This window comes from Lolium perenne, chromosome 4 (assembly GCF_019359855.2).
Source record: "Lolium perenne isolate Kyuss_39 chromosome 4, Kyuss_2.0, whole genome shotgun sequence".
NCBI lineage: Eukaryota > Viridiplantae > Streptophyta > Magnoliopsida > Poales > Poaceae > Lolium > Lolium perenne.
In genome coordinates, this window is record NC_067247.2 from 374,354,110 (window position 1) to 374,366,705 (window position 12,596).

The 12,596-nt window shown below is 45.9% G+C and overlaps 1 protein-coding gene across 1 annotated transcript; it reads right to left on the reverse strand.

Moving 5' to 3' along the window:
- Positions 1 to 775: 775 nt before the first annotated feature.
- On the reverse strand, positions 776 to 3,353 carry LOC127325660 (cyclin-dependent kinase inhibitor 5). Its single transcript, XM_051352476.2, has 3 exons — positions 2,898 to 3,353; positions 1,253 to 1,450; positions 776 to 1,146 (listed from the first exon to the last, which is right to left on the reverse strand). Exons 1-3 carry the CDS (start codon positions 3,245 to 3,247, stop codon positions 1,077 to 1,079), a joined length of 618 nt encoding a protein of 205 aa, XP_051208436.1. The 5' UTR covers positions 3,248 to 3,353; the 3' UTR covers positions 776 to 1,076.
- Positions 3,354 to 12,596: the final 9,243 nt, after the last annotated feature.

Below are 12,596 nucleotides of genomic sequence, written 5' to 3' on the forward strand. Positions count from 1 at the left end.
GACTGGAGCAAGACAAGGTTAAGCGTCCATTGGCAGCAGTTTCATCTGAAACAAAAGGTCGGACAAAACAGATTACCCGCAACAAGCAGCAATTCCGGGAAGCAATGCTGGTACTGCTGCATGCTAACTTTGACTAAACAAGTAACAGGTTGCAGATATATAAAAAATGCAAGTGAAAAGGACAATTTTACTTGCTTCTGAAGCTGGAGGCTTGGACGAGAGGTAAAGAAATGGCAGACAATTTTACTCCTGGAGTCAGACAGAGACTTGGAACCTTGGAGGGGAGATAAAGAAGTGACACGCAGTAGAAAAATAACAGGTAAAAGTAGAGAAGATTGGTAAACCTCTCCCCACGGGCCAAAAAGAGCAACTTTACCAGTTTACCTGGTGAGTAAAAGAAAAGGGCAACAAGTGGCTGCAGCACCTACCTGCAATCTGCCAAGAAAAGGATTCAGGGAGACCATGATGAGCACCATCATGGCCATCCTCATCAGGTCACTCACCACACAGTCCAGTCCAAGCATCATCATCATCATCATCCAGTCACCGCGACGGAAATGATATGAAATGAACACACAGGTGCACAACAGTAACCTCACGAGTCCCATCACACGATGGAGTATCTCCCAGCCAGTGGAATCCATCCAAGCTCGCATCAACCTGCTGATTAGAAAGCGGAGCATGGTAGTGGCCACGCCAGCTTTTCAGCCAAGATGCCAACTTTTCCAATGGATGGATGGACAAAAGGATCATTCACTCATCACAGCAACGCATATGCAGAGAAAAATTTAGCTCTGATAACTGATGAATCGAGATACAGGTGATTAAGGTGCTAAGCTAGGCCTAGAGCAGATGGTTCGGTTACAGAATTGAGGTGTTAACGGTTACAGTGAGGCTAGGAAACTCAGCCAGGCGGCCGTCGTTACACAGATATCACTGAGAGCTACTACGGGTGGGCTAACTCTAAATTTTTACAGCAGATAAAGAAACTCTAATGCTATTGCATTGCGCCTCCTCAGGCTTGATATCCCTGCTAATCGTCATTTGGTGTACAGAATCAGTAGAGAGCTCCTGGTTTAGCAGTCTATCCTCGCCCACTCGTACCGTCCGGGGAGCGGGCACTCGTTCGCAGGACAGAAGTTATACCTGATTAGAACAGAACGACTCAGTGTTAGCAAACTTTCTCTGTGCAATACTCTAGAACAGAAGATTATTAGCAGCATGTTCAGAGAACAAGGAAGCAAGCTCTTACTTCTCCCTGAAAGCTTGATGTTGCTGTCGTTCGGCAGCGTCGAAGAACTCTTCCATCTCAAGAGAGCTCGGGATGTAACGGCAGATGGGCGTTTGCATCCTGCGGCGCGAAGGGTTGCTGGTTCTTGTTGCGGAGCCAGGGGTACTTATCGTCTCCGAGGTCCTGATCAGGCTGCAAGGCGTCGTCTCCCTGGTACTCCTGCAAAGCACAATATGAAAGTTGAGAGCTTGGAAAACTACAGGTGCAAGCTGGTTTTGGTGAACTGGCATGACAACAAATTACAGGAGTTCCAGCATAATTAGTTTGTGGCATGATCTTGTGGTATATTCTTAGCAGGTACCCCCACAGCGAGGTACTAGCTGATTATTGGTGCACCTCACTGAATGATTGAATATACTGACAAACAACAAGTTGGCCTAACAGAGACAAACGACCTAAATACAGCGTGCAACATGCATATGCCGGAGAGAAAGGGTCCACGTCTTGTACCAGATGATACCAATAAAGTAGTCCAACTAAGTAGCTGAAGATATTGATAGAATACTGAGACATTTATCTCTCAGAAAAGGAGCTAGAGAAATAAGAACACTGCTCCGAGGCTTGAAGCAAGTATAATCTTCTCTGCAGTGGCTGATGCACCAGGTTACAGGAATGGAGGGAAATCGATTTGACTCGAAACATTTGAAGAAATGTGGTCCGGATGTGTCCATTCAAGCAAGGCCCAGCAAACCCAGGCAGCTATACAGGCCAGAAGGCATTCAATGGCGTGGCGCTCTGGTATACAAGGACTACTCATGACGAGAGCAGCTCGGCAGCACCATGCCATTTTCCCCAAGGGCGGTGGCAAGCAACCCTGCAACCGCGCGCGCAGGAAATGGGATCTTGATTTTCTTGACTGCGACAGGAGTGTCGCTTTTGGGGACTGAAATTTCTCGGAAAAGATTGGTAGAGATGAAGTGAGGCGAGGTCCCTACCGGCAACGAGATTAACAACTCAAGGCCAATGCTGAAAACGGAGGGCGGCTATGGTGGGGAGAGGGGAAAGGGGCCATCTTTCCCTCGCCACTATGGGTAGAAAGGACGCTGGAGGAGGCTCCACTGGTTTAGAGGACCATCAAGTGTAAACACCGCTTTGATTGTGGGGATTGGAGGCGCCTTAATTAATGGGTCTTTATTCGAACCAAAGAATATGCCTTTTCTGGAGGGAGAGAGGGAGCGGGGAAATTTGGGGGGCTTTTTACCCCTGGCGCCGGGTCAACAGGCGATTCTTGGATTCTTGCACGGTCCGGCCAGCCAACGGCTAAAAGTTTCTGGGGAAATTAATTAGGTCGTCGGCGGCAAGGGATGGTGATTCTTGGAAGCTTCAGGGGAGGGATTGGTACGAGCTCGAGAAATCAGCACTTGAATCCCGTGGCCTAGGGAGGGGATTTATTGAGGTTCAAGAGCTCGTGTGAGACCACGCGGCGGCGCTAATGGGGAGTGGAACGAAACAGCAGCGGACGCGGCGGAAGTGCAAGATAAACCCTAAACGCCAATCCAGTCGAATCCAATCTAATCTCATGGGGCGCAAGAAGGGATTACTGAGCCGGGGAGCAACGACTAACGGAAGAGGAGTAAAAGGGGGGGGAAAGGAACAGTGTTCTCACCTCTCCATGGCGTCCCAATCCAGGACGTTGTCCCCGAAGGAGGCCTCGAGGTCGGCCTCGAATCCCTCGGCCGCGAACGCCGCCGCCTGCTCCTTCCACCCGGAGACGGCGGCTGGCTCCTTGTCCTTGGTCCCCGGCGGCGGCGGCGGCTGCTTCTCGAGCCTCCTGCTCCTGAGCTCGAGGTAGTCCCCGGGGTCGACGGGCGGGTCGTCGGCCCTCTTGAGCGGCGAGGAGGTGCGCTGCTGCAGCGCGAGGGTGCGGGAGCGCGTGCGGACGCCGAGCAGCGCGCCGCCGACCTCCATGACGGCCACCTCGCCCGAGGCCTTGCTCTTGCGCATGTACTTGCCCATGGTTGGTGGGCGGCGGCGGCGGCGGCGGCGGCGCGGGGCAGTCCCGGGAATAATGGGGAGGGGGAAGCAAGCGAGGGGGAAAGGGCGGGAGGGGCGGATTTGGCGCGCTCGGGCGGGCGATGGGCGATGCCGCTCCTCTATTTATTTACACAGAGAGAGAAATCAGGAGGGAGGTTGCCTTGGGCGGGTGGGGATTCTCGGGCGTTGCTGGTGTCGCCGCGTGGTTTTCCGAGGGTGCCACACATGACCCTGAGATTATTTTGAGGAGAGGAGCGTGGTGCACTGCTTGAAACGTGGCAAGGGAATGTGAAGGAGTAGTGTTTCAAAAGGTGCCTTCTATGGATCCAAGGATTTCATCCATGCTAGTATTCAAATATCATTTCCATCTTTACCACTTTTTCATATGAATGTTTCTAGAACATTGGAATGGTGCTATACCTAAATTCTACTATACTATACTATGGATTAATATAGGATTTTCACATTCAAACCAAACTATACTAGCAGCGCACATGGTTTTAGCGTGGAATACTTCCTATCCCAAGCTATATAGAAATGAAAAAAAAGTGCCGACTCCAATGTAGTGAATAGTTGATATTTTGAAACCACGGATATTTTTTGTTAGATTTTTATCATTTTTTTGTAGAAAAAGTACAATGAATTTTGCAGTGACATTTCGCATGCATGTACAACACATCATTGGTTAGATCCAAAAAAAAATTCTTCGTACTTTCAAACTTGAAAAGATTGGTGGGCACTTGCCAGGAAGAGATTTAGGAGGAAGGAGAAGAAGGGCTTCGACTCTTTCATCATCCTGATTGCCTGGCGCATATGGAAACAACGAAACGCAAGGGTTTTTGATAATGTGGCCAGACAGTTCTCCGAGGTACAATTGGTGGAGCAGATCTTCGAGGAGTGGGATCTTTGGGCAAAGGCAGGTCTTGGTGGGTGTAATCTATTCGCGAGAGTAGTGCATTAGAGGTTGTGTGTCGGTGGTGTGGTGGTGTTCTGGTCACCGCTGTACGCAGCTGGTGACCTTTCTGTAAACCTTGTTCTGCCTTCTATAAAACAAAGGTACGCAATTGCGTACTCTCGAAAAAAAAAAATTGAAAATAAAAGGACTCCCCTTGAGCTCTTTTGAATCGAATGAGCCATAGGATCTGATAACATGTAAAATTGCATGCACCGGCTAGAATATAAAAACGGTAACCGGTGGAGAAAGGCAATGAATTTGTATTTCAATGGACCACCAGTAAAATAATCTCACTCTGCTTTGCATTGGTGTGTCTAGAATTATTGATTATGTTAGATTCTTATGTCCATCCTCTTGTGTTTTCTAGTAATATAATCCAAATATTCCATTAGTGTTCGGTGACGTGGAATATTTTGCATTTCTCATGGTTTAGTGAACTAATTTTCAAACATCTGATTTGGTATCATGGCATTAATAAGACTATACATGCCACTAACCAATGTCTAATTTGGTGCCATGGAATCCTTAAAACCTACTAAAATCAAATTATATGAATATATTATAGAAGTTGTATATTGCTTCACCATGGAAATTTTATTGGAAAATTAGGTGGTTGTTATCGGTGTCATATGAAAGAATATTTTACGAGCTCAAAGTACAAATCTTAATTAATTGTACCTAACTTATAGATATCCTTGTGTATATAAAATTTATGATGGTTGTCATTAAACTGCATCTTGACCTCCTTGCTTGAGTTTTATTGAGTAATAAATAAGGTTCTCACCGCTTCTTGGTCAACATATTTTTGTTACTCTCAGCTATATATGTTTCACATTCCAATCGAGATACACAAAATAGTATATCCTTGAGCGCGTGCGCGCACACACACAAAATAGCACCATAAACCCCCCAGTATTAGTTGGCCAAACAAAAGGGAAAATAAAACGCAAACAAGAAATATGATAGACATTGTTTGGTGCCAAATATATATTTGTAGTTTGCAAAAGAATATGTTTACATGTTTCAGTACCACACTGCGAATTACACAAAGAGTAGTTGCACATTTTGTAAATGTGAAACTAGTCTATATTTCAAGTGGAGGCAACATTTTTGATATAAAACTTGAAAGCACAAGAACAAAATAAGTAGCACATTACAAATTCAAATATGTGCATATTTTTAGATTAGTTAGTGCGGATTAATAGCGAAAGTAAATGAGATGCATAATACAGTCCCATTCTCATCCATTTGACCAGCATTGTCCAAGTTGTAATGGTATGTTCGTTGTGTTGGGCCAACTAGACCAAGAATAATTGATCCCATTTTAGAATTGGTCATTGTTTCATTTATATTTTTACAATGAAAGCATTAGAGGCGTCAAAATCATTCAGCTATTCAGCTTGGTTGTATTGTACAATATAGACTAGTTGAGTGCCCGTGTGTTGCTACGGCTTCTTTAATTTTGTTTCTCACTACACAAGTGAATATGATAAAAAATTGTGAGTGTAAATTATATATAACTTCATTATGTTTCGAAGCATTATTCATAAACTGCAGAATCCCTCTCGAACCATGATTTCGTCCCGCTGTATAAATAAAGATAAACGGCTGAACCGATAAAGTAACGAGGGAACGCCCTCACATAGTAGATTAGAGGTAAACAAAAAAAACACATGAAAAAACAAACTTGTCATTGAACTGGAGGTTCATGATGCAGCGTGTCCCATTGTTGACACCGAGACATGCACTGGGTTCACCAGGGACCATAATATGGAAAGTACTTACAATGGCGCCTCCAATATGGTTACATCACTCGCCCCAGATAAACCTTCGCACGCTACGGGTATTTCAAAACTGCCCACTATACCTAAGCTAGGGTTCCAGAAGGTGATGTAGCTATTGGTTCCAACGAGCCTCCACCAACAGAATCCTTGTGTTGCCTGCCACCTTCGAAGGCTAACACCTCGGCATCCAGAAACGAGAGTCCATGACACGACAAACAACACAACGCGAGGCCGATGGATAAGATGAGGAAGGTCGATGCCAAATCCAAGCCCACCGGCTCGAATCCAGGTAGCAATTGGTCGGCATAGGTGCAACACGCACACAACTTGGAGCCACCCGCTGGTCTAGGGCCCAAAGTCTAGGCCTGAGCCCGAATCTAGCCTCTCGCCGATGGGAAGGGATAAGTGCCCCCCCCCCCCCCGATGCTATAGACGGTTTTTGTCCAGACCCAGGTTAGGCTCGGATCATGCCCGATTAGCCCCACCGTGGCACTGCAGCGCAATGACCGTTACCACCATCCACCTGCAGACTCATGGCACCATAGCACGGCCACCACCGTCAAGATCTCGCCGCTATGTCCTACCGCTAGCCGACATCTTAAGAGGTGTTACCTCCTCCCACCATCCCCCTAATTGGATGCCCAACGACTGAGGCATGTGAGCCGCCTTGCAAGAGAACCGCACCACCGTCACCCTGCCTGGGAAATGCACAAGCCGCCAGTCAAGTTCGGCACCCCCACCATAGACGCTCTAGCACCAGGTAAACAAGATCCCGCAAGGGCTTTGCCTAGTGCGCTCTTTGGCGGCGGCATGGATGGGGGGGGGGGAGCTTTGACAGGGAGGCCGCACTAAGTTTGGTGTCTCGATCTGTCACGTGGGGGGGGATACGCGAGGAGGTCTTCCTCATCATAATCCATGTTCTCATAAATTATCATGAGTGTTTCCTCTTCCTTGTCGGACTCATTATCGTCGATCTGTAATACACACGCTGGAATTACACTAAAGTCTGCACTAACTATGGATGGTTGACTTTTCTGCCGGAAAGGAACTTACCTTGATAAAATGATAATCTAGGTAGGTAGACATTTTGAGTGATGATGCCAAGGTTGATGTTCTTGCATAAATCAGCTGAAAAGAAATGCACCACGTAACATTACTGTCTAAAAATGAACAATACTTGATAGAGTATGAGCAAGTTTAGTTCGCGTAAAAAGAGTGCTACTTTATATCAATACATCACTGCACCTGAAATTTGAAACAAATACTCACTTCATAGAGCGAGTTGAGCAGCAGCAGAGAAGGCTCCTGGCATATTGTTGATCATGTGTCGATCGACTATGAAAATTCTTTAACCATGGAAGCAAGCAGACCAGTACAGAACCCAGGCCGATTTTATTTAAGAAAAAAGCGGATATAAGGCCTCTCTCAAAATATGACAGTACAACGGCATAAAAAATATTTGAGACTTTAAATACCTCATGATAAATTCAGCCAAACATGTAACTGAAAAAAAAATTACGGATTCATGAAAACCGTGATGTGGCACGAAACATGTTCCGGCCATTTTCATAATAAATTTACAAAACAGAGACTCAAAAGGATTATCATTCTTGGATTTCTTAAGCAATATCAAGGACATGAGAAGCTTCACAGCGTCAGAAGCAATATCGACTTCACAATAGCCTGCATGTAAGCCAAACATTGATCAGTTAGTGACAAGGTATCGACTTGTCAATGCCTATGGATTATAGGCTAGGGTTTAGTTGAAAGTAGAGGGCAAGTAGATCTCGAAGGTTTCAGCCGAAAAGTACTCGACGATTATGAGAACTAGGGTTTGTAACAATGATTCGATTGCCTCTTCGTCCCTCGACTCCCCCTTTATATAGGAGGTGGAGCCGAGGGTTTCGTTTTGTACAAGTTACAGAGTCCGGGACGGTTTCTAACTCATCCCGCCAGATTTACAGATAACACTTCCTATTACAATTCTAACTTTCCTTAATATATCTTGGGCTCCCGAATCTTCTTATTCTTCGAGTATTGGGCCTTCAGTAAACCCCGGGTACTATCTTCGGCAGGCCCATTTGGGATGCCTATGTCAGTAGCCCCCGAGATTTTGCTTGAATCGTAGAGTCAGGGAAAATCTCTACTGTCTATTTTTATTCGAGAGCTTTCACTTTTCTATATTTCTTCACACAAAATTCTATATTGTACAGGGATACTGGTAGTTGGGGCTAGTTCATCTGACGGATCAGGTACTAGTTAACTGCTCTAGTGGCAATCCGCAAAAACCTACTTCAAGATCACGTCCCTGGACATGATCTCGGAATACTGGTGTAAACTTCGACAGGTGCCGCTTAAGGTCTTACCATTCTGTCGAGTCCCAGTCAAATTTATCGAGTACCTAACGCGTCCGTTAGGATTTTTCTTCGTATCTGTTGATACGGATAAAAGTAGCAGAGCGCAGTCTTTGGCGATGCCACGCCCAGCAGAACGGATCTGGGGTCTTACCTTCGCAAATTTGCGGCATTCAGAAATTGATCGCAACTTTGGCGTTCTGAGAATATATTGTCGAGTGCTTTTCCGGCTGTTGGAATGGCACATTTTATCGAGTCAAGTATGACTTATATTGCACTCCCGATGGGAGTATATGTAGAGTTAATTAAAACTCGAAATATACTCTCTTACTTTTCTATCTTTTTTCTTTTTTAACTTCATCGGGCACGCGAACAGCGTTCCCGATGGGAGTAGCCCCCGAGGCTACAGCCAAGAACTTGTGCTTGGTTGTAGGCTCAACATTCTAGTCCACCTTGTCGCTATATTGTCATTATTTCCCAATATGATCTTCTCTTCATCTCTCGGGTGCGCGAACAGCGCTCCCGATGGGAGTAGCCCCCGAGGCTACAGCCAAGAACTTGTGCTTGGTTGTAGGCTCCCGCAATTTCTATACTGCCATACTCAAAATTTTACTTTTTGTCGAAGTAGCCCCCGAGCATTTGGGCAAAAACTTGTATTTTATCAAAGGCTCCCGAAGTTTTTGATAGCTTCTCCTGTCGCCAATCTTCTTTTAATTTTCTGTATCGAGATGCTTTACTTTATTTCTGTGAATAGTCGTGATTTTTCTGTATTGTGGGTCCATTGCTTCCACCACGTTGACACGTCGTGCAAGTGGGGGACACACGTCCTCCGCTTTTCCTGGCGCACGTACGGTAACGCCTATCTCAGTAAAAATACCTTTTTACCCTTTTATCTAGAAGATCTTTTTTCACCACACGATTTCCTCATCCAACGGTGCATTGCTCCGTCCGATTCTTATATAAATCTTTCTTCAACCTCCGTTCACTCCTTCGCTTGCGCCGCACATCTGTTCCTCTTTGCAAAAACTTCCCCTGCGCCCAGCTCTCGCTGATCTTCCGCATTCACGAACATTGCTTTTTCCATTGTTGTTGATGCCACCGCGCACGCGACTCACTCGTCACAGCACTCCAGAGTCCAAGATGGCCGCCGAAGATCTTGAGTGGGAGAGATCTAAAATCTCCAACCAGGACGTCAACACGCTGAAGAGGCTTGGCCTGATGAAGAAAGAAGACGCCATCCGCTTTCCCAGCGAAGAAAGCTACCCCAACCCTCCAATGGAGTATCGGGTTAGTTTTGTTGATCACCTCATCCGCGGCCTTGCGGCCCCAATTCACGATTTTCTCCGCGGCCTTCTGTTTGTTTACGGGATTCAACTGCACCAGTTGACCCCCAATTCCATCCTTCACATTTCCATTTTTATCACACTGTGCGAATGCTTCCTCGGAATCCCTCCTAATAGGGCTCTGTGGAAACGCATTTTCTGCCTCCGCCGCAATGGCTCCCACAACGTCACTTATAACATAGGCGGCGTTGTTATCTGTGTCCGAACTGACATTGATTATTTCGACGTCAAGTTTCCTGATTCTGTTCAAGGATGGCGCAAAAGATGGCTCTATATTCATGAAGAAAGTGCCAACTCTGTGGAACACAACATAATTCCTTTCGACGGAAGTGCCAGAATTCAACGCCGCCGTTCCTGGGACGTTGAAGCTTCCGAAGAAGAAAGAAAGGCAACAGAAGCTCTTATGTCTCGTATTCATCAGCTTCAAAATACTCGAGGCAAAGAACTATCCGGTGTTCAAATCACTGCCTACTTCCTTAGGATTAGAGTGCAGCCTCTTCAGGCTCGCAAAAATCCCCTTTGGACGTATTCTGGTGAAAACGACGCCAATAGAATCTCCAGTGATCTTTCTGCAAAGGACTTGGAAAAATTGATTCGAAGAGTTTCTCGCCTGGCCAAGAAGGATCCTATTCCCTCCTCTTGTCGCGTGGTACCATACAGCTCCGCCAATCCTCTCCCCGAGGTATGTTGTCTTCTCGAGTTTCTGTCTTGTTCCGAACTTTCCCTGCATCTCATTGTATTGATATCTCCCTAATTTTCCTTTTGTCGCTATTTTCTTGCAGAACCATCCTACTATGGCTTCCCTTCCTCCTCTTCCTGAGGATGGAGAAGTCGAAGAAAGGGCCATTGTCACGGATGACAATCAGGAAGCTCCATCTTTTGTGAACGAACCCGTGGATTCTCGAAAATCTGCGGGTAATTCTGAAGATACTTTATCGGCACAATCTCCTCCTCCCGCTGTCTCCCCGAAAGGCAAAAGGAAAAGGAATGATGTCGAAGATTCCGGCACTTCCAAAGCCGAAGAAGTTGATCCTTCACATCAGAAGGCAGCTTACGATCCTTATATTGAATCCCTCGTCAGCTCGTAAGTCATCTTTATTTCTCCCTATTTTTGTACTCGAAATGTTTATCTTGTCTTGCTTTTTATGCTGCCGATTTTTGATCAACAGTGATGACGAGGAAGAAGTACCAACTGTTGACGTGGCTCCTCGGACAAGCATGTCACATACTGTACTTGCCTCAGACACGCTAGTTGAAGGAGAAGAATCCTCGCCTCCTCAACAAAACGTCGTCACCACAACTCCGCCAGCAAGCCCCCTTGCTCCTTCACCAAAAAGGACAAGGATTGAAACGTTTGTTGAACCTGCCCCTCAATTGGGCAGCTCGTCGACTCTGCTCTTAGATGATGTAAGTTTGTCGATATCTATATTTCTCCTATTTTGCTTTTTCATGCCTTCACTCTCTTTTTCATGCCGATGTTTCTCTTGCTGTGTTCTTCTTTAACAGCCCATGATCAAAGAGCTTCTCCGCATCGGATCCCAATTTATTGGGTACCGTGAATATGCTAGCAGAGCCGAAGGTAACAACTTTTATGCTTGCCGTTTTTCCTTGACTTTTTGCGCCTGTTGCTTGTCGTGATTTTTGATCTTTCTTCTCTCTTTTTTTTATATCTCGACAGAGAAACTTGCAGAGGCCAACAAACGTGCCGACGCACTTGCTCAGAAACTTGAGCAAAGTGACGCGGCTCGCAAGAAAGCCGAACTTGTTGCTAGCGAAGCCAAAGCCGAGGCTGATGAAGCCAAAGCAAAAGCTGCTAGTGTCGAGGAACTGCAGAAAAAACTTGAGGATGCTGCATCTGCCTTAGACGAGCACAAAGCTACGCAAGCTTCTCGTGAACAGGGGATCCTCAAGCGCCTGAAATCACAAAGTCGACGCACTTACAGTAATATTATTGATCCCTTCTATTTTTATGAGAGCCGCTATTTCTTGTTGTTTGACCAACGTTTTGTTTTCTTGGCAGATCAAACAAACCAAGATTTTGATCTGGAGAATCCTGTCGATGACCCTCTCCTTGACGCACTTTCCTATCTGGAGCTGCATGGGTCCGAAATTCGTGAAGGCGTGGCGAATGCTAATGCAGGATTGTCGGCGCTGTTCCCCTACTTCTTCCCGAAGAAAGAGGAGCCCTCGACTTTCCTTACTCTTGCCAAGATGTTCAATTTACCAGAAGACCTTGGACTGAAGATGCGCCAAGAAAATATGAAGATTGATGTCGAAAGCACTGTTGCTCTGGTTGCTGACAGCCAACAGACTGTTGATTGGACAAAAGTTGGTGGCACCGATCAGATAGAGCAATCAAGGTGGAGGTCCCTGATTAAGGCAGCCAAGCCCAATACGAAGAAAATCTTGGCTTATCTCGGGATCAAACCAGCTTCGACTCCTAGCTCATCAAGGCCGGAGGTCTAGTTGCATGCCTCTTTGTTTTTCTTTATCTGTTTCTTTTGCTCTTGTCGCCAAAGTAGTTATTTGGCGACACGTACTTCGTTAGCTCCACTGTAGGGCCTTTGTAATTATTCCGAAAGATTAATGAAAACTCTATCTTTTGCTTGTTGATTGATGTTGTCTTTTAAATTTCAGTTGGTATTTGATAACTACACTCCATCTTCCACTCCTTCCAATGTTTCGCCTTCTTCTTCTCGCTCAAAGAGAACTCTTGCTGATGCTATACCTGTCGAAGATTCCTTGCCGCGAGAATTGGATGAACTTCGGCAGCAACTTCAATATGCAAAGAAGCAAACACTTGTGATGATGGAGAAATCTCGCAAGTCATCTGAAGCCGAAAAAATTGCACTTCAGCAAGCTCGCGAGGCCGTGGCTGCTAAGGAAATCACTGCT

Coding starts and splice junctions, on each gene's coding strand:
- LOC127325660 (XM_051352476.2), bottom strand. CDS start 3,247: ATGGGCAAGTACATGCGCAAGAGCAAGGCCTCGGGCGAGGTGGCCGTC. Junction 1,451..2,897: donor GATTGGGACGCCATGGAGAG/GTGAGAACACTG, acceptor TGTGCTTTGCAG/GAGTACCAGGGAGACGACGC. Junction 1,147..1,252: donor CATCAAGCTTTCAGGGAGAA/GTAAGAGCTTGC, acceptor TGTTCTAATCAG/GTATAACTTCTGTCCTGCGA.